The 20,222-nt window shown below is 45.5% G+C and overlaps 1 protein-coding gene across 2 annotated transcripts in view; it reads right to left on the bottom strand.

Moving 5' to 3' along the window:
- LOC130115973 (gastrula zinc finger protein XlCGF57.1-like) overlaps window positions 1-20,222 on the bottom strand; it is a 53,380-nt gene that overhangs the window by 19,118 nt on the left and 14,040 nt on the right. Inside the window, exon 2 of one of the 2 annotated variants that reach the window (XM_056283873.1) lies at window positions 19,651-20,156. In XM_056283873.1, the coding sequence (XP_056139848.1) occupies window positions 19,651-20,156 (506 nt within the window). Of the gene's footprint in view, window positions 1-18,755; window positions 20,157-20,222 lie in introns of those variants that run through there. The other variant, XM_056283872.1, reaches the window with a different exon arrangement.

Below are 20,222 nucleotides of genomic sequence, written 5' to 3'. Positions count from 1 at the left end.
CTTCCTCTGTCCTGATGACACACCAAGTACCTTTCTAGCTGTCTCCCTCACTATTTCTGCAGTGATTGTCCAGCCATCTGGCAACTCTTCACTACCACCCAGTGCCTGTCTTAACTCCTGCCTGAACTCCACACAACAGTCTTCCTTCTTCAACTTCCCCCATTTGATCTTTGGCTGTGTCTTCACTCGCTTCCTCTTCTTGGTCTCCAAAGTCATCCTACAGACCACCATCCGATGCTGCCTAGCTACGTTCTCCCCTGTCACCACCTTGCAGTCTCCAATCCCTTTTAGATGGCGCCTTCTACATAAGATATAGTCCACCTGTGTGCACTTTCCTCCACTCTTGTATGTCACCCTGTGTTCCTCCCTCTTCTTGAAATATGTATTCACCACAGCCATTTCCATCCTTTTCGCAAAATCGACCACCATCTGTCCTTCCACATTTCTCTTCTTGACTCCATACCTTCCCATCACCTCCTCATCACCTCTGTTCCCTTCACCAACATGTCCATTGAAGTCCACTCCAATCACCACTCTCTCCTCCTTGGGTACCCTCTCCACCATGTCGTCCAACTCACTCCAGAATTCTTCTTTTTCATCCATCTCACACCCAACTTGCGGGGCATATGCGCTGATAACATTCAGCAATAAACCTTCAATTTCCAGCTTCATACTCCTCACTCTGTCTGACACTCTCTTCACCTCCAGCACGCTCTTGACATACTCTTCCTTCAGAATTACCCCTACCCCATTACTTCTCCCATTCACACCATGGTAGAAGAGTTTGAACCCACCTCCCATACTCCTGGCCTTACTCCCCTTCCACCTGGTCTCTTGCACACACAGTATGCCTACCTTTCTTCTTTCCATCATGTCAGCCAGCTCTCTCCCTTTACCAGTCATAGTGCCAACATTCAAAGTTCCAACTCTCACCTCCACATGCCTACCCTTCCTCCTCTCTAGCTGCCTCTGGACATGCTTTCCCCCTCTCCTTCTCCTTCGCCCAACAGTAGCATAGTTTCACTGACACCCTGCTGGTTAACAGTACCGGTGGCGGTCGTTGGTAACCCGGGCCTCGACCGATCCGGTATGTAAGTCTTATTTATGATCCGCATAGTTGATTTGGCAAAGATTTTATGCCGGATGCCCTTCTTGACGCAACCCTCCCCATTTGTCCGGGCTTGGGACCGGCGCTAAGGATGCACTGGCTTGTGCATCCTCAGTGGCTGGGTTGCCACTCACACCTGCAACCTTCAGAAATGACTCAGCTTCTGCTGAGAGTGACACACCACTTATCACTCCCTTCTTTTTTGCTCTTAACCTGAGTGACAAGTAAGTTACACAGAGACTTCTAAATATTTCGATCTTAGCTGCTCCATTTCACTAATGCTTTGAGATACAATCAATGATAACCATCCCACTTCTAGTTATCCTGATCGATCATACATGTCTAAGTTTTTTCCCTACAAACTTTCCATCCCAAGATAAATAGGGAGGATTGTGTCAGGAACGGCATCCGGCCTAAAAACCTTTGCCAAATCAAATATACTATGGATCAAAAATCAGGGAGCAGGTTGAGGAGAGCCTGGAGAGGTGGAGGTATGCAACGACAAGAAGAGAAATTAAATTTAGTTGGAGCAAGACGGAATTCATATGCATGAACCAGAGGGAGGACAGTGGAACGGTGAGGATGCAGGAGTAGAGGTGACGAAGGTGGAGGATTTTAAATACTTTTGGTCAACTGTTCAAAGTAACAGGGAATGTGGAAGAGAGGTGAAGAAGTGAGTTCAGGCAGGGTGTAGAGGGTGGGGAAGAATGTCAGGAGTGATTTGCGACAGAAGGGTACCAGCAAGAGTTAAAGGGAACGTTTTCAAGATGGTAGTGAGACCCAGTTATGTTGTATGGATTGGAGATTGTTGCACTGACAAAAGGGCAGGAGGCAGAACAGGAGAAGGCAGAATTGAAGATGCTAAGATTTTCGTTGGTGGTGGCAAAGATGAACAGGATTAAGAATGAGTATGTTAGAGGAACAGTTTAGGATGGTTGGTTTGGAGATAATACAATACAATACAAACAACTTCATTAACCCCACTAGGAGCAATTTGTTTGGAGAAGCTTGTGAACACAAAACACAATAACATGCGAACAAACAAATAACACAAACCATAAATAATACCCCAGGGAGATAAATGTGGAATACAATCTATAAAATCTATGAAATTACACAATAAGAAACACAATAAAATAAACTTGATAAAGACAATAAAACAATCTGTTAAAAAACACTATGGATCATTTAATAATCATGTTGCAACAGGTATGAATGATTTAGAATAACAGCTAGTTTTACAAGCAGGTAAAACATAATGACGCCCTGATGGCAATAGAGAAAATTCACTTGCTAGAACATGTCCAGAAGAACCCAAAACCATCAAAAAGATGTGCATGTTAGGGTTAGTACTCCTGTCTGTGCCCTTGACTGAGGCATGGCAAGACGAACGGGAGTTGGTCCCTGGATGCTGCACGGTGGCTGCCCACTGCTCCTAGCCACACAGCTAGGATGGGTTAAAAATGCAGAGCATAATTTCCCTATGGGGATCAATAAAGTGTCTCAAAATAAAAAAAGATAAAAAAAGAAAAACTTGCTTCTTTCTGTGGGATTTGTTGGTTGCAAAAGAATTCAGATCTCTTTGTTTTTACCAGATTTTAACAATGCTGTTCAGGCTGTTTCTGTGTTTTACCATGTGGCTGTGAAACCAGCAGATAAAAGAATAACTTAGAAGACCCTCAGTAAACGATTGATAAAAGCTACAGAGGACGACGGGACTAGCAGAAAAGGAATTTAGTTTACAGAGTGCGAAGAGGGCGGCTATGAAGAGGATGAAGAGTGGAAAGGCAGTTGATCTAGATGACAAAGAAAGAGAAGTGAGATTGACATGGTTTGGACATGTGTGGAGGATAGATGCTGGGTATTTTGGGAGAAGGATAATGAAGAATGAGCTTCTAGGAAAGAAGCCTAAGAGGGCCTAAGAAGAGTTTAATTGATATGGTGAGCAGGGACATGCATGTGGTTGGCATGACAGCGGAAGATGCAGAGAACAAAAAGAGATGGAAACGGATGATCCTCTGTGGCGACCTCTAACGGGAGCAGTCAGAAGCAGTAGAAGAAGATGATGAGCTGTTTCCCTGACATACATAGTTTAATTTCCATTTTTGTTCTTTCAAGGCTTCTTCCCTTATCCTGAAGCCCTCATCTCCTAGTGACTTTGAATTATGAACATCCTGAAAATTCTCACAGTGTCTGCTTTTTCTTTACAGCCTCAGTACATTCATCATTCAGAGCTGGTATCCATGTGTTGACAACTTTTTCAGACATTTAATGGATTCTGGACCACATCTAGCTGAATGGGCTAGCTGGATATAGTGTCCCACAAAATGTCCTCCAACATTTCTGTTTTTTCTTTTTAATCCTTAATGGTCTTTCTTGCTAATGCTCTGTATCGTTTGTATTCATTTACATTTGCCTGAGCAGGGTTCTTACGTGAGAAAAACAACGAATTTGCTTCCTGAACACTTTTGGGTGTATTTTATAGATTTGGGCTGCTGATCACAAAAATCACATTAAAACTTTCCTGTCACATACCATTTTGTATATAACCAATTTGTGTGATGTCCCGTCATATTTTAAGTCTACTAGCCTGTTGCCCACAAAGCAAGCTGTTTTTGGTCAGTCAAAGCATACCTGGGCATGCACGCAGTGTAGGTGCTATGCAAATGTTGTCTTAGGCATGCCTGGGCATGGTTAGTCAGGTTAGATGCTGGCAGACAGGCTATAAAAGTTGCTTACATTGACAGATGCTGTTTGGACACATGTTCTTCAGACCATAGCATAGTGAGTATACTTACCAATAGTATTTATTGTCTTCAGGAAGATTTAATACAGCAGGAATGTCTCGTCAATGCTGCAACAGCTGTGATAGATTCTGTTACGTCTGTGGTGAGTATACGCTTAAGGCTCAAAGACGTACCATGACTGCACTTATTAAGAAAGCCTATGAGCTTTACTTCGGATGTAAAATTGGTGACCAAGAGAAACCCTGGGCTCCTCACATTTGTTGTGCAACACGTGAAGTCAACCTGAGAGCTTGGCTCACAGGTACTCCGAAGTCAATATCATTTGCAGCCCCAATGATATGGCAAGAACAGAAGGATCACGTGATGGACTGTTTCTTCTGTTTAACCAATGTGTCTAGCTTCTCTATTGAAAATAAGAAATCTGGGGCATCCCAGTGGCTCGCCTGGTACAGCGCATACCATATATAAGGCTGAGTCCTTAACGCAGTGGCTCAGGTTCGATTCCGGCACGGGCCCATTGCTGCATGTCATCTCTGCTCTCTTCCCTGCCTCTCCTGTCTCTCTCAACTATCACTATCAAATAAAGGTGGAAAATGTCAAAAGAAAATCTTTAAAAAAAAAGAAATTCATTGAATAACCCAATCTGCCTTCAGCCATGAGACCAGTGCCACATGCCAGTACCAAAGCCACCAGAGACATGGAGCCTAGATGAGGCAGATGAAGATGCCACAACGCATGAACTAGATGTGTTAAACAACACTGATGCAGATGTTGAACCCTTTATGCCCAGTTATCCTTATCTGATAACACAACCAGAATTAAATGACCTGGTCATGAATTTAGATTTGTCAAAAACTAAAGCAGAACTACTTGGTTCAAGATTGCAAGGATTGGGTTTGCTGTCACCAGGTACAACAATTTCATTTTCGAAACCATCAAGAACCTTTGATAAACTTTTTTACACAGGTTGACAACCTCGTTTCTGCACTGACATTGATGGATTGTTCATGACTTTGGGTTGTATGCATGGCCCACAACAAAGGCGTCGTTTTATAGATTTGTCAAAGTTAAGCCCGAAAGCTGTCCTGTTACACAATGGCAATGTCCACCCTTCAGTACCCATTGGTTATACAGTACACATGAAAGAAGCCTACAATAACATGGAACTGTTGTTGAAACACAAAAAGTACAACAATTACGACTTGAACATCTGTGTTTATCTAAAAGTATTGGATATACAAAGTACTGTTGTTTCTTTGTGAATGAGCGGCCAGTTCATTAAAAAGAACTGGCCGCTCTGTAAGCATTTCATTCCAGAGAAGAAAAAAGTGTGGCACATAAGCCACGTGTCGACCCAACAAATATAATGAGTCAAATCGCAAGGGGCTAGGGAACATTTCACAATTTTCACCCACTTTTCTTGGGTAAAGTTTGGCGAGCTTAGCTTTGCTATAATGGAGTCTATGAACTACACTGCTCAAAAAAAATAAAGGGGACACATAAGCAATGCAATGTAGCTCCAAGTCAATCACACTTTTGAGATATCAACCTGTCCAGTTAGGAAGCAACACTGATTTGTGAATCAATTTCACCTTTTGGTAAATTGTCTAATTTCCACCTGGTGGAAATTAGACAATTTGCAAGACAACCCCTATAACAGGAATGGATTTGCAGGTGGTGGCCACAGACCATTTGCCTGTCCTCATCTTTTCTGGCCGATCTTTGGTTAGTTTTTTATTTTGCTAGTGCCCGCACCACTAGAGGTGGCATGAGGCGGTATCAGCAACCTACAGAAGTTGCTCAGGTAGTGCAGCTCATCCAGGATGGCACATCAATGCGTGCTGTGGCAAGAAGATTTGATGTGTCTCCCAGCACAGTGTCCAGAGCATGGAGGAGGTACCAGGAGACAGGCCAGTACACCAGGAGACGTGGAGGGGGCCGCAGGAGGACAACAACCCCGCAGCAGGACCGCTATCTGGTCCTTTGTGCAAGGAGGAACAGGAGGAGCACTACCGGAGCCCTACAAAACGACCTTCAACAGGCCACTAATGTGCAGGTTTCTGCTCAAACAGAATGCATGAGGATGGTATGAGGGCCCGACGTCCACAATTGGGGCCTGTGCTCACAGCCCAACACCGTGCAGCCCGATTGACCTTTGCCAGAGAACATCTTGGTTGGCAGATTCGCCATTGGCGCCCTGTGCTCTTCACAGATGAGAGCAGGTTCACACTGAACACGTGACAGACGTGAGAGAGTCTGGAGACGCTGTGGAGAACGTTCTGCTGCCTGCAACATCCTCCAGCATGACCGGTTTGGCGGTGGGTCAGTGATGGTCTGGGGAGGCATATCCTTGGAGGACCGCACAGACCTCTACGTGCTAGCCAGAGGTACCATGACTGCCATTAGGTACCGGGATGAGATCCTCAGACCCATTGTCAGACCATATGCTGGTGCAGTGGGCCCTGGGTTCCTGCTCATGCATGACAATGCTCGTCCTCATGTGGCCAGAGTGTGTCAGCAGTTCCTGTATGTCGAGGGCATTGATGCTATGGACTGGCCTGCACGTTCCCCAGACCTGAATCCAATCGAGCACCTTTGGGACATCATGTCTCGTACCATCCGCCAACGCGATGTCGCACCACAGACTGTCCAGGAGTTGACCGATGCCCTGATCCAGGTCTGGGAGGAGATCCCTCAGGAGACCATCCGTCGTCTCATCAGGAGCATGCCCAGACGTTGTAGGGAGTGCATACAGGCACGTGGAGGCCACACACACTACTGAGCCTCATTTTGAATCGTCTTGAAGAATTTCCACAGAAGTTGGATCAGCCTATGTTCTCATTTTCCACTTTGATTTTGAGTATGATTCTGAATCCAGACCTTAATGGGCTAATGATTTTGATTTCCATTGATCATTCTTAGGTTATTTTGCTCTAAACACATTCCTCTGTCTAATAAATAAAGATTTTCAGCTGAAATATTTCATTCATCGAGGTCTATATTGTGTTTTTAGGTGTTCCCTTTATTTTTTTGAGCAGTATACTTTGAACTGTAAGAGACTGAGCCTAGCACAACTAGCGGAGGAGATGACAGCTTCCAGAAAGCATATGAAAAAGTGGTCTGCAGTTCTTTTTCTCAACAAACTCTAATCTTATTAATGACCAACCCGTCCACTGGGGATAAAAGGTCGCAGAAATATGAGACATAGCCCTTGGATAAGATTCTCACCTTGGGGAATAAGTCTCTGCCACCAGGAGTGGGGATTTGAGACAAGGGGGGGTGACTTTTACCGAAATTTCATAGCTGAAGGTATCTGAAGAAATCAGAACGATAACTACGATCGATCAATAGCTCCGATAACGACGGGCGCGGCCATAACATCGATACACAGAAGAGCCACTCATATCTATGGCTCTGTTAGCAACAGGTGTTGTTAAACATCGGGACAGAAAGAGCCACGCATATTAATAGCTCTGACAACGACTCCTAGAGGATAAATTCTGAGTCTCATCACCAGCCAGTCAGACTAGCTTGGTCTAGTCAGAAAGGCACGAACTGAGGAAGCCTCTTGGATGAGAGGCGAAACGTCTTCACAGATATATACCAAGTCCAGTTGCACTTGATTCAAATCCTTTGGATAACCATGACCTGGATGAATGAGAACATTCAGCTGGGCATCATCATCTGGGGATTTCGAGGTGTATAACCGGGAATAAAAGGTTTCAAAAAATTTGTTTATCATGCTTGGGTCAGATACAACGGAGCCTGTCTCATCCCGTATCTGAGTGATTTGATTTGCAGCTACCCTAGCTTTAGGCTGGCTTTTGTGATCTCCGATTGCTCCTCCTAACATAATTGGGCGGCAGAGTGGTGCAGTGGTTAGCACTGTCGCCTTACATCAAGAAGGTCCTGGGCTCGATCCCTGGGGTTGTCCAACCTTGGGGGTCATCCCAGGTCGTCCTCTGTGTGGAGTTTGAATGTTCTCCCTGTGTCTGCGGTGGGTTTTCTCTGGGTGCTCCGGTTTCCACCACCATCAAAAAGACATGCATGTTAGGGTTAGTACTCCTGTCTGTGCCCCTGACTGAGGCATGGCAAGACAAAATGGAGTTGGTCCCCAGTGCTCCTATCTACATAAAAGATCTATGGCGCAGTCATAAGGTCCACGTGGAGATAGAGACTTGCCTTAGACTTGTTAAAGACCTCCTTTGAATCCCAGTGGCATGAGGGAACGCTGGAAAGATCAGTGAAATCGTCTCTTGATATTTACTCCCAACAGGAGGTGGAGCTGAAGAGTGGCTGAGTAAGACAATGTCTTTCTCAGGAATTCTCACAGGAGCAGTTTCTTACTTCAGGAAGCAGCGATGAGAACAATCACCTCCCCATTCAATAATTTTATATGTAGACCAATTAATGGGAGGCTTGTGAAAGACCAGCCAGGGCTGCCCCAAAATCAGAGGATGATGGGGAGCTTGATAGAGGTGAAAACTAAGCAGTTCAGTGTGAGCATCATCAAAGGCGAGACGAATGGGAGGTGTTACATGGGTGATCCTGCAATAGGATCAGATAGAGACTGAGAAGACAGATTCAATCATTGGGCGAGTTCAATGTCCATAAAGTTGGCGTCAGCGCCGGAATCCACCAGGACTGGCTGACTATAAGTGTGAGAGAGGGAGACATGAGACACTGACGGGAGTGAGCAAAAAAACTTGGGAGGTAGGGAGGTTCGACTCACTGTCTTGTTCTGACTCTCTTGTGGGCCTCCTCTCCTGAGTAGAAAGTGTCCCATTTGAGCACAATACAAGCAGCGTCCCTCATATATCCGCCGCTGTTGCTCCTCAGCCAACAGCCTGGTTCTCCCGATCTGCATCAGCTCCTCCTTAACCGAAGGAGGCTCAGAAACCTGGGTCTCGGAGGAACGCAGCCAGGAGGACAGTGAATGACTCTGGGAAAGCTGCTGAAGTGGAAATGCACTGGTTTTGACCCGATACCTCGCCTTGTCTCGCCCAGACAATATTTTGTCGATCTTAGTAGCAACGGCAATGAGGGCATCGACCGCAGCAGGTATGTGCAGGGGAGCCAGATGATCCTTCAGGACTTAAGTTAAGGAAAGCATCAGAGAGCAGATTGATTCCAACCGCTTTCGGCTGCCAGGGTGCAAAACTAGCATAGTCTGTAACACGTCGCTTTCCATGCCTTAAGGCGACGAGGGACCTGGCAGCCTCTCAACCTGGCGATATAGCCTGAAATATCTGGGTAAGAGTCTTAATATAAACAGAGCTAGTGAGTTACAAACCACATAAACCCGGCTCCACTCCGCTGTGGTCCAGGCCTCCGCTCTGCCCATGAGATGATGTAAGCAATTTTGGCTCTTTCAGAGTGGAATTAAGGGGCTTGGGATTCGAAATGTAACTCACATTGTGTCAAAAAGGATCTGCATTCTCCGGAGTGTCCAGAGAATCACTCTGGTTTGGACAAGTGGATGGTAGCGGCCACGGGTGGTGCAGCAACAGGTGGCGGCACAGAAAGAGCAGGATCTGGACTCACTCCAACCCTGGAGCCAACAGCTATATCACTGGAAGCAGGAACTGTGTGCATCTTTTGCATCTGGTCGACTAAAACGTTTATCTGGGCACCAAATGCAGACAAATAAACCCTCCTGTCGGTCTGTCATTTGATGAATGTGATGAATCCGCCGTCCTTGAGCTTGCAGAGCAGTGTGAACAGGGTCTGAGTCTGCGGAGTCTATATTGTGGCCAATTCATACCATCAGGCTCACAATGACGAAGGACTCACAAAGCAGACTGACACAGGTAGTAAAAGTTCCAAAATGGTTTAATCAGGCAAAAAGGTCAGTGAAAATAATGCTGGAAAACTCACACGGGGGGTAAAGACGAACTGGCAACACGAGGGAGAAAACACATGGCTTAAATACAACACATCGGGGAGACAATGACACACAGGTGGAACACACTAGGGCGGAACCGGTAATCACACAGGAGGGAAATGTGACAGGAAGAGACATCTGAAACGAGAGACACACATTAATACCAATATAAAACAGGAAACATGAAAAACACATAAAACATGCCCTATATATAAATAATTCTAAATGTAAATAGAATAGAGTGGGAAAGAATTTGTATAAAGTGAGACCAGGATTATGATAATAAATATTATATATATATATATTTAGTGGACATTAGTATAATAGGGAAAATGTAATTAGTATAATTCTAGATACTGATAATATATCTATATATTTGTTGTGCAATATGATAATATGGAATCATGTAATTAGTAAAATACTAGAGACTGCTATATCTATTTAGTGGACAATATGACAGTAGCTTTGAGTATACCTCAAATAAAGCTAGCTATATAGCTCAATAGCTTTTAAATAGATTGGGCCAAATTACTTTGACTGTAAGCAGTACTATAGCAGATACTCTGCTTTAAATGGACCCCTAGGAATGTATTGGCTCTACCGTAACAGAGTAATTCACCTTGTGCTTTAAAACAAGTGCACATACCTTTGCGGTACAATAATATACCCCCAATTAAAAACAAAACACAAAATACCTGTTGCTCAATATCACAAATGTAACAATAGTGGTGGGCCCACACACTTTATAACACAAATAAAATAACCCCAAAAGCCGGCATAAACAAATAAACGTTGCAGGCCTGGTCGTTGCTTGGGTGCGTGGTGACCCGCGAGCTACTTACAATGGGCCCCTTCACTCAATAGAGCCGAATGAGACTGTACTTACCGAATGTCCGCGGGTGGTCGTGTGGAACAAGTAGTGCTGCCAGCAGAGCTCTGTACGCGCCCACCTAGCACAGAGCGGGAACGATGACGCCAGAGAAACTCTGTTCGAGGCCAGGAGAACTCTGTACGCGCCATGCAGCACAGAGCGGGAACGATGACAAAGATCCAACGATGAACTCCCGTATATGAAACTTAATGCGCGGTGCACGTGACCTGGTTGATGTACTGCCGAATACTACGGCTCAGTCCCACGAGCTACTGGCTCACCGAAACAAGGCAGAGTATAAACAATACAGGAAAGCTAACTTGCTAGCATATTTGACTAGCAAGACAACCGGTAATGGACATTGTGGTCAGCTAATTTACAGATAAGATAACTTGCCAGCATATCTGACTAGCAAGACACTCATAAAGAACGCTGTGGTCGTACAGAAAATAAAACACGTCTTTCAAATATGCTATAAAACCGAGTCGACTCCTATATGTTGTCAGTAAAAGACCGTAATTCGAATGACAACTGCAGTCATTAAAGTAAAGGTTAGATTAGCCTAACTACCCAAGCTAATCGGGAGCAATCAGCTAACTTTAGCTGAACGAGCTAGCAAGCTAAGCTAGCTAACAGTGAGCTAATATTAGAATTAGCTAGCTAGCTGATTGAGCTCGCAAATGAAGCTAACGGTGAGAATTTATGTACACAACCTCAAACTGAATATAATCTACCTCAACATACCTTGCAATTTACATGTTTGATCAATGTATAAGAGTCGACTCTAACAAGTATATAATTAAAGTCGAATACAGGATAAGGCTGAGGAGATTGAAAGCTGTGGAATGCCACTTGACTTGAGACCTTCACTCACGAACTCTCCAGAATTCTCATTCTCCTTCCCTAAAGTTCTCTCTACTCCCGCCCCCCATCCAATCACAATAAAGATTTACCCTTCGTGACATTTGACATTATCCCACTGATGTCAGGACAGCAGCGTCGCTGCCCATCTTTCGGCGCAGGTTGAAAACTCACCTTTTTAAGAACTACTACCCTGTTACTTGTTCTTAGCAATTATTGTATTCAATCATTAAAAAAAAATCTTTCTTGCACTTTTACTTTAGCACTGGTTTTGCTCTTAGATGCTTGTTTAGATGCACTTATGACCTCTGATGACTAGTAGTTCTCCTGATTTCCTATGTTAAATGCACTTATAGTAAGTCGTTTTGGATAAAAGCGCGGCTAAATGACTGTAATGTAATGTAACCAATAAAACACTCATACATGCCGTACAGGATAGGTCGTACACTCGCTATGCCACGCGTTTGCCCATGTACATTCCAATCAAACTTGCTTAGTTTTTTTTTCTTTTTTTCCATAAGGCAGACGAGATGCGAACCTCAGACATCAGCAAGTCCCTTATGACACAGCAAAACCATATGCATTTAAAAACTGTACTAAACCCAGCCTTTTCTCTCCCGGCCTACACAAGGGACATATATACCCAGGGGAGGCCAATCAGGGAGATTGGGCGCAGGGTGCGCAGGAAGCGGCCAGCCAATCGGAGACAGGGGAGGTTGAGCGAAGCCGAGCAATCCGGGTCATTAGGGAACACGGGCGCAGGTGAATTAAAGCACCAATCAGGGGATGGGAGAGCCCAGATCACAGACCATGACAGTTTCCAAGAAAATTAATTCTCATGATTGATTATTAAATTGGTGAGATGGCTGGGCAAGTGGTGACTGGTGAGCAAGCGGCAATACCCTGTATAGATTGGCTAATGGTCAAGATGGATGGGCATAGAGAGAGGTGGCTTACATTACACATATTCAAGATTAGTTTTCTTAAGCCAAGTCAAGATTAAAAACAGTGGAAATAATGTTTAACTGACCAACTATCAGCTAGGTTGTATCAGTGAGAAGTGTGCGGGGAAATTGCCAAGCAGCAGAAAATGGACGGCGTTAACCAAAAGTCCAGTGGGGGCAAAAGAAAGAAATGTAAAGAAAAGAAAAGGAAGTGAAAGAAGCTGGCACAATAAAAAAAAGTCCTGCTAACAAGCAGTTGTTGATGTTTTTTTCCAAAAAAGATAAACAAAGTGAAGAAGAGGGCATTACGATGAATGATGTCGAGCTAGCAAGTAGTAACGATAGCCTGGAAGCATCTACCATCGGTCGCAGCAATGCACAGCCTCATCTAGCCAGCAACGGAAACGTTAACCCGGAAGTATTTATAAAGTTAATTAAATGTATTAAGTCTTTATTAAGAATATTAAAATATTTATTTATTTTAAGTATTTCGAAACTTGCATTTAGCTGTGCTGTGTGATTACCTTAGGATGTCATTGTTGTAAGCCTATTCCTAGTCAGTCACATTATCATGTATCAGTAAGAACTGGTGTGCTGTCTGCTTGGGTTGTTTTCCATGAACACAAATATTGCCATAGTCTAGAGTCATACACTGCCTTGGGACGATTTAATCCATTGTTTCCTTGTCTTGTAATTTGTGAGTGAAATTGCAGTACTTGGTTTATTGAACTACACTGCTCAAAAAATAAAGGGAACACATAAGCAATGCAATGTAGCTCCAAGTCAATCACACTTTTGAGATATCAACCTGTCCAGTTAGGAAGCAACACTGATTTGTGAATCAATTTCACCTGTTGGTAAATTGTCTAATTTTCACCAGGTGGAAATTAGACAATTTGCAAGACAACCCCTATAAAAGAATGGATTTGCAGGTGGTGGCCACAGACCATTTGCCTGTCCTCATCTTTTCTGGCCGATCTTTGGTTAGTTTTTCATTTTGCTAGTGCCCTCACCACTAGAGGTGGCATGAGGCGGTATCTGCAACCTACAGAAGTTGCTCAGGTAGTGCAGCTCATCCAGGATGGCACATCAATGCGTGCTGTGGCAAGAAGATTTGATGTGTCTCCCAGCACAGTGTCCAGAGCATGGAGGAGGTACCAGGAGACAGGCCAGTACACCAGGAGACGTGGAGGGGGCCGCAGGAGGACCGCTATCTGGTCCTTTGTGTAAGGAGGAACAGGAGGAGCACTGCCGGAGCCCTACAAAACGACCTTCAACAGGCCACTAATGTGCAGGTTTCTGCTCAAACGGTGAGAAACAGAATGCATGAGGATGGTATCAGGGCCCGACGTCCACAATTGGGGCCTGTGCTCACAGCCCAACACCGTGCAGCCCGATTGACCTTTGCCAGAGAACATCTTGGTTGGCAGCTTCGCCATTGGCGCCCTGTGCTCTTCACAGATGAGAGCAGGTTCACACTGAACACATGTGACAGACGTGAGAGAGTCTGGAGACGCTGTGGAGAACGTTCTGCTGCCTGCAACATCCTCCAGCATGACCGGTTTGGCGGTGGGTCAGTGATGGTCTGGGGGGGCATATCCTTGGAGGGCCGCACAGACCTCTACGTGCTAGCCAGAGGTACCATGACTGCCATTAGGTACCGGGATGAGATCCTCAGACCCATTGTCAGACCATATGCTGGTGCAGTGGGCCCTGGGTTCCTCTTCATGCATGACAATGCTCGTCCTCATGTGGCCAGAGTGTGTCAGCAGTTCCTGTATGTTGAGGGCATTGATGCTATGGACTGGCCTGCACGTTCCCCAGACCTGAATCCAATCGAGCACCTCTGGGACATCATGTCTCGTACCATCCGCCAACGCGATGTCGCACCACAGACTGTCCAGGAGTTGACCGACGCCCTGATCCAGGTCTGGGAGGAGATCCCTCAGGAGACCATCCGTCGTCTCATCAGGAGCATGCCCAGACGTTGTAGGGAGTGCTTAGAGGCACGTGGAGGCCACACACACTACTGAGCCTCATTTTGAATCGTCTTGAAGAATTTCCACAGAAGTTGGATCAGCCTATGTTCTCATTTTCCACTTTGATTTTGAGTATAATTCTGAATCCAGACCTTAATGGGCTAATGATTTTGATTTCCATTGATCATTCTTAGGTTATTTTGCTCTAAACACATTCCTCTGTCTAATAAATAAAGATTTTCAGCTGAAATATTTCATTCATCGAGGTCTATATTGTGTTTTTAGGTGTTCCCTTTATTTTTTTGAGCAGTGTATATAAGCATACCTGCTCAGCTGGACTGGTTATTCAGCCTTTGACCATCCATTATCCAAACCGCTTATCCTGGAGCTGGAGACTATGGCCTAGCTGGGGATGCTGGAGCTTATCCCACTAGTCACTGGGCGGCAGGTGCGGAGACACCCTGGACAGGCCGCCAGGCCATCACATAGAAACCCCCCCCCCCCCACACACACACACACACACACACATTCACACCTAGGGACAATTTAGTATGGCCGATTCACTTGACCTACATGTCTTTGGACTGTGGGAGGAAACCGGAGCAACTGGAGGAAACCCACGCAGACACGGGGAGAACATTGCAAACTCCACACAGAGGACAAGCCCCCAAGTTTGGACTACCCCGGGCGCGAACCCATCACCTTCTTGCTGTGAGGGGACCGCGCTAAACACTGTACATCGTGCCACCCACCCTTTCATCAATAGGTATGATTATGTTGTGGTAGATTTCACATGACGGCTTGACTGGAAGATCAAAATAATTAAGGTGGGGTTTAATGGCTGGGGCGTGGGGTGGACATGGTGTGTGCGTGCGTGTGTGTGTGGGGGGGGCGGGTGTAAGCTTCAGTGCCCAGGGGCCGCTGGGGGTAGGCAGTAATCCAGCCTTGTATAGAAGCCAAATACCTCTCAGAAGTAGTATAAAAATGTATTCAAAGAAAGTTGAATCAGTTTATTTGGACACAACGTTTATTGAGAGAGAAACGTTTCATAACTCATAACTGGCACAGTCTAAAGCCTTCACCGTAAACCAACACATACTGATCAGTATTTGACTCTCATCATCCACTGGAGCACAAACTAGGAGTCATCAGGACGCTGTACCACCGAGTTGACAACGTCCCCAATGACACATCGTCTTGAGAAGGGGAGAAATCCCACATTAAACAGGCCCTGGTTAAGTGTGGTTATCCTAACTGGGCGTATATCAAAGCCAGGAAGACGCCCAAACAGTGCACCAGCAAATCGGTGAGAGGAGAAGGACAACAGCTTCATATAAGCGTAAACCAGTGGTGATTCCGTATGTGGCGGGAGTGTCGGAAAAGTTTAGACGTGTATTTTCCAAACACCGCGTCTCAGTGGCTTTCAAACCCCAAAACACGCTGCGCCAGAAGTTGGTCCACCCAAAAGATCGGGTACTCCCAGGCGTCCGGGTAGCGTAGTGGTCTATTCCGTTGCCTACCAACACGGAGATCGCAGGTTGGAATCCCCGCATTACCCGCGGCTTGGTCGGGCGTCCCTACAAACACAATTGGCTGTCTGCGGGTGGGAACCCGGATGTGGGTATGTGTCCTGGTCGCTGCGCTAGCACCTCCGCTGGTCAGTCAGGGCGTCTGTTGGGGAGGGGGACTGGGGGGAATAGCGTGGTCCTCCCACGTACTACGTCCCCCTGGCGAAACTTCTCACTGTCAGGTGAAAAGAAGTGGCTGGCGACTCCACATGTATCGGAGGAGGCATGTGGTAGTCTGCAGCGCTCCCTGGATCGGTAGAGAGAGTGGAGCAGAGATCGGGACGGCTCGGAAAATATTATAGCGAATTAGACGGGCAGCCCGGGAACCGCCACAGCCGGGACGCGAACCCGTGTCTCTCATTCCGCAAGCGACAACGTTAACTAGTCGACTAAAGGGTCCGACCCGTTAACCAAGGTGTCTACTTATCCATGCACGTTACACTACCCCCCTCCCTCGGGAAGTGCGTCCCCGCGCTTCAGCATATCAGCTTTATCACGCCTCTGAGCGCACGCGCTTCCAATGACCTCACGGTCCCACCATCCCACACCAATGTAACGAATTAGGGGGGCAGCCCGGGAACCGCCACAGCCGCGACGCGAACCCGTATCTCCCACTCCGCAAGCGACAACGTTAACCAGTCGACTAAAGGATCCGACCCGTTAGCCAAGGACCAACGTGTCTACTTATCCATGCACGTTACAATATGGTAATTGGCAAAGTACAATTGGGGAGGAAAAAGCAAAAAAAAAAAAAAAAAGGATCGGGGTCCCCCAGCACAAACAGAGCAATATAGTGTATGCTGGTAAGTGCCAGGAGGATTGCCGTGACTTGTTCACCGGGGAAACCAAACAGAATCTGGCCAAGAGGATGGCACAACACAGAAGAGCTAACACGTCAGACCAGGACTCCGCAGTCTACATCAGACGCGAAGCATCTGAACAGCCAAGCCAGGCAACTGCTTGGAGCCCCAGGCAGTAGGGGGACCCCGAGCCCCCGAAAATTTACTCCAAAGCAGTGACTGTGACCCCCTCGGCCTTAAACAACCAATGGACGATTTGCAATGACATGAAATCACAGTAGGAAACCTCCCTTGTAGGGGCCCCATGTCATTCGCGTTGCACATGCACTGCCTACGCTCTTTGAAAGGGAAAGTTACTCCGTGTCCACACCAAATGTCAACGAAGGAAAATGAAGTTATCCCTCGGGAACAGAAAAGAAGAAGAGGAAAAAGAGGAAAAAGAGAAAGACAGTGGTAAGTGGAGCAGAAAAGCTACTGATTAAGCAGATAGCAATGCTGTTTAGCATAGCCATAATGGGTGAGATACCTTAATAACTCTTCAGCTAGCTAGCAACGGTGTCACGTTTTTTTTTTGCTGTTAGTTAACCCAGCTCGCTGGTTGGGGGCCCCTCCTGAGAATTTTTGCCTAGGGCCCCAACAGACCTTAGCATCGCCACTGGTCTACACCCATCTACAGGCAAGTGGCCACTCTTTCAAGGATGAGGATGTGCACATCCTTGATAGGGAGGAACGATGATTTGAACTGGTAAAAGAGGCCACCTACTTGAAGAGGGAACGACCACCCCTGAACCGGGGGAGGGGGGGACTAAGAGTACATCTGTCACCATCTTACAACGCAATGATTGAAAACATTCCCCAATCCTCTGTGAATAGTACACATGGCCATTGTAAGTAGTTAATGGTCACGGCAATTTGCATATGAAGCTGATCATTGTTTTGGGTCGTTATGCCACTGTATTGTTTATAAGGGTGGGATACCTGCAGTCTGTTGAGACTGAAGAGGTCACTTAGATGAGTGATGAATGTATCTGCCAATAAACGTGTCCATATGAACTGATTGAACTTTCTTCGACTTTCTTACCTGGATTATTGTACATGCATATAAAAAAGGTACACCAATAAAAATGAGAAATCTGTTCAAAAACGAAGCTAGCTAAAAAAAGTCCAGCTTTTTTACACTAAAGACGAACAAACAAACCAGATGCACACCTACTTTCTTCCCTGTTTAAGTAGAAATCCTAGGATAAGATAACACAAGATAAGATGTCTTTATTTATCCAGAAGGGAAATTTGTTTTGTTCAGGTTAGAGTGTACAGCAACACACACACACACACACACACACACACACACACACACACACACACACACACAACTTAGATAAACAAATATAAAAGATCAGGTATCAGCTAGAAGTTGGGTTTAAAAACAAAGCTAGGATAAGAAAAAGACAGTCCTGGGCGGGGTGGGTGTGGTTGACGGTGAAGGTGGAGGTTTAGAGCAATAAGTCCAGGTATTCTGGGGCAAGAGAAAGGTGGCTGCGGGGTGGGGGCAAAGTATCTGTGCTTATTTAGTAGTGGTATGGCAGACGGGATGAAGCCGCCTCTCCCTCTATCGTTCTTGAAGTTGGGAACATGATATCTCCTGCCACAAGGTAGGCTCTTCAAGCAGGTTTGGAGATCGTGTATTTTGTCCCTGGCAATTTTTCCTGCTTTACTCACTGCCCACTGCTTGTACAGCAGTCAGAGAGCTGAGCACCACTGTTCGCAGAGCTTAGACCTCAGCATTGTCACCCTCCACAGCTTGCTCTGGTTGGCCTCAGACAGCCCTCCATACCAGGCCAGGAAAGAGAAAGTAAGGAGACTCCCAATATGGCAGATGTAAAAGCTGCAGAGGATGGGAGGGGCTACACCCACACATCTCAGTCTCCGTAGCAGGTAGGTTATCTGCTGGCAGCTCAAGACGATACTTATTGTGTCGTCATTGAAGGTCAGCCTGCTGTCGATGGAGGTCCCCAATTGAATATATATATATTGAATATATATATTGAGATACAGATGCTACTGTGACAATAAATCTTAATTTTTCTTTTAATGGAAACATGCCTACTAATGTGATCATATTCACATTCTGAAAAAAAATTGTACAGAATCATGAATGCTTAGAAGTTCCTAACCCCCTTCCCATTCTCATCACATCTGTATATATTGATGTGTTTCTGCATGTTTCCTCTTTCAGAAAACCCTTTACCACACACTGAGCAACTGAAGGGTTTCTCTCCCGTATGTATTCTCATGTGTGACTGCATATGTCCTCTTTGAGAAAACCCTTTACCACAGACTGGGCAACTGAAGGGTTTATCTCCTGTATGTATTATCATGTGCCTCTGCATACTTCCTCTTGCAGAAAACCCCTTACCACAGACTGAGCAACTGAACGGTTTCTCTCCTGTATGTATTCTCATATGTGACTGCATGACATGTTTATGAGAAAACTCTTTACCACAGACTGAGCAACTGAAAGGTTTCTCTCCTGTATGCATTATCATATGTGTCTTCATATTTCCTCTTTGAGAAAACTCTTTACCACAGAATGAGCAACTGAAAGGTTTCTTTCCTGTATGTATTATCATGTGTGTTTGCATAACGTGTTTATAAGAAAACCCTTCACCACAGACTGAGCAACTAAAAGGTTTCTTTCCTGTATGGATTCTCATGTGTGTCTGCATATTTCCTTTTCTATTAAATCCTTTACCACAGACCGAGCAACTGAAAGGCTTCTTCCCTGTATGTATTATCATGTGTGTTTGCATAACGTGTTTATGAAAAAACCCTTTACCACAGACTGAGCAACTGAAGGGTTTATTCTCAGCAGATTGCTGATTACTGACTTCATTGTTCTCTGTTGTGTCCAAACCTGAGTGAGGTTCTCTAGTCTTGTTCCCATCATCATCATTGTCTTCAGTCTCACTTTCACAATAGTCTGATGAGAGATATCCATCACTAGTTGGTTGTAAATCACCATCTTGATCGAGGTTACTGGCTGGTTCTATTGGCCCAAAGTCCTCTCCATCAGTTTCTGGTTTCATCTGCTCAGTTGAGGTGCTGGCTGGAGGCTCTGCCTCTCTTTTCTCTTCAGTTTGGCTTTGATGACACTGAGAGGGTTGAGCTTTCTCTTCATCATTTTCTCTCCTCACAGGGACATGAGGAAATGACAGCTCGGTAAGGTCAGCCTTCTCCTCCAGTCCTTCAAGCTGCTCTTCCTCCTGACTGCTCCAGAGTTCCTTCTCTTCCTCTTTAATGTGTGGGGGCTTTGGCTCCCCCTGGTCCAGACTGGGGCTCCACTCCTGCTTCACAGATGGAACCTTATCTTCAGAAACAAAGAACTGCTGGAAGTCTAGAGGGGAGAGACATATAAACATTAAGGGAAACTATGACTGGACACTTTTAAATAAAATCATGG

Source organism: Lampris incognitus, chromosome 7, assembly GCF_029633865.1.
Source record: "Lampris incognitus isolate fLamInc1 chromosome 7, fLamInc1.hap2, whole genome shotgun sequence".
In the NCBI taxonomy this organism is placed as follows: domain Eukaryota; kingdom Metazoa; phylum Chordata; class Actinopteri; order Lampriformes; family Lampridae; genus Lampris; species Lampris incognitus.
Note: the sequence above shows the minus strand (reverse complement) of the source record. Positions and strands in the feature narration are given on the sequence as shown.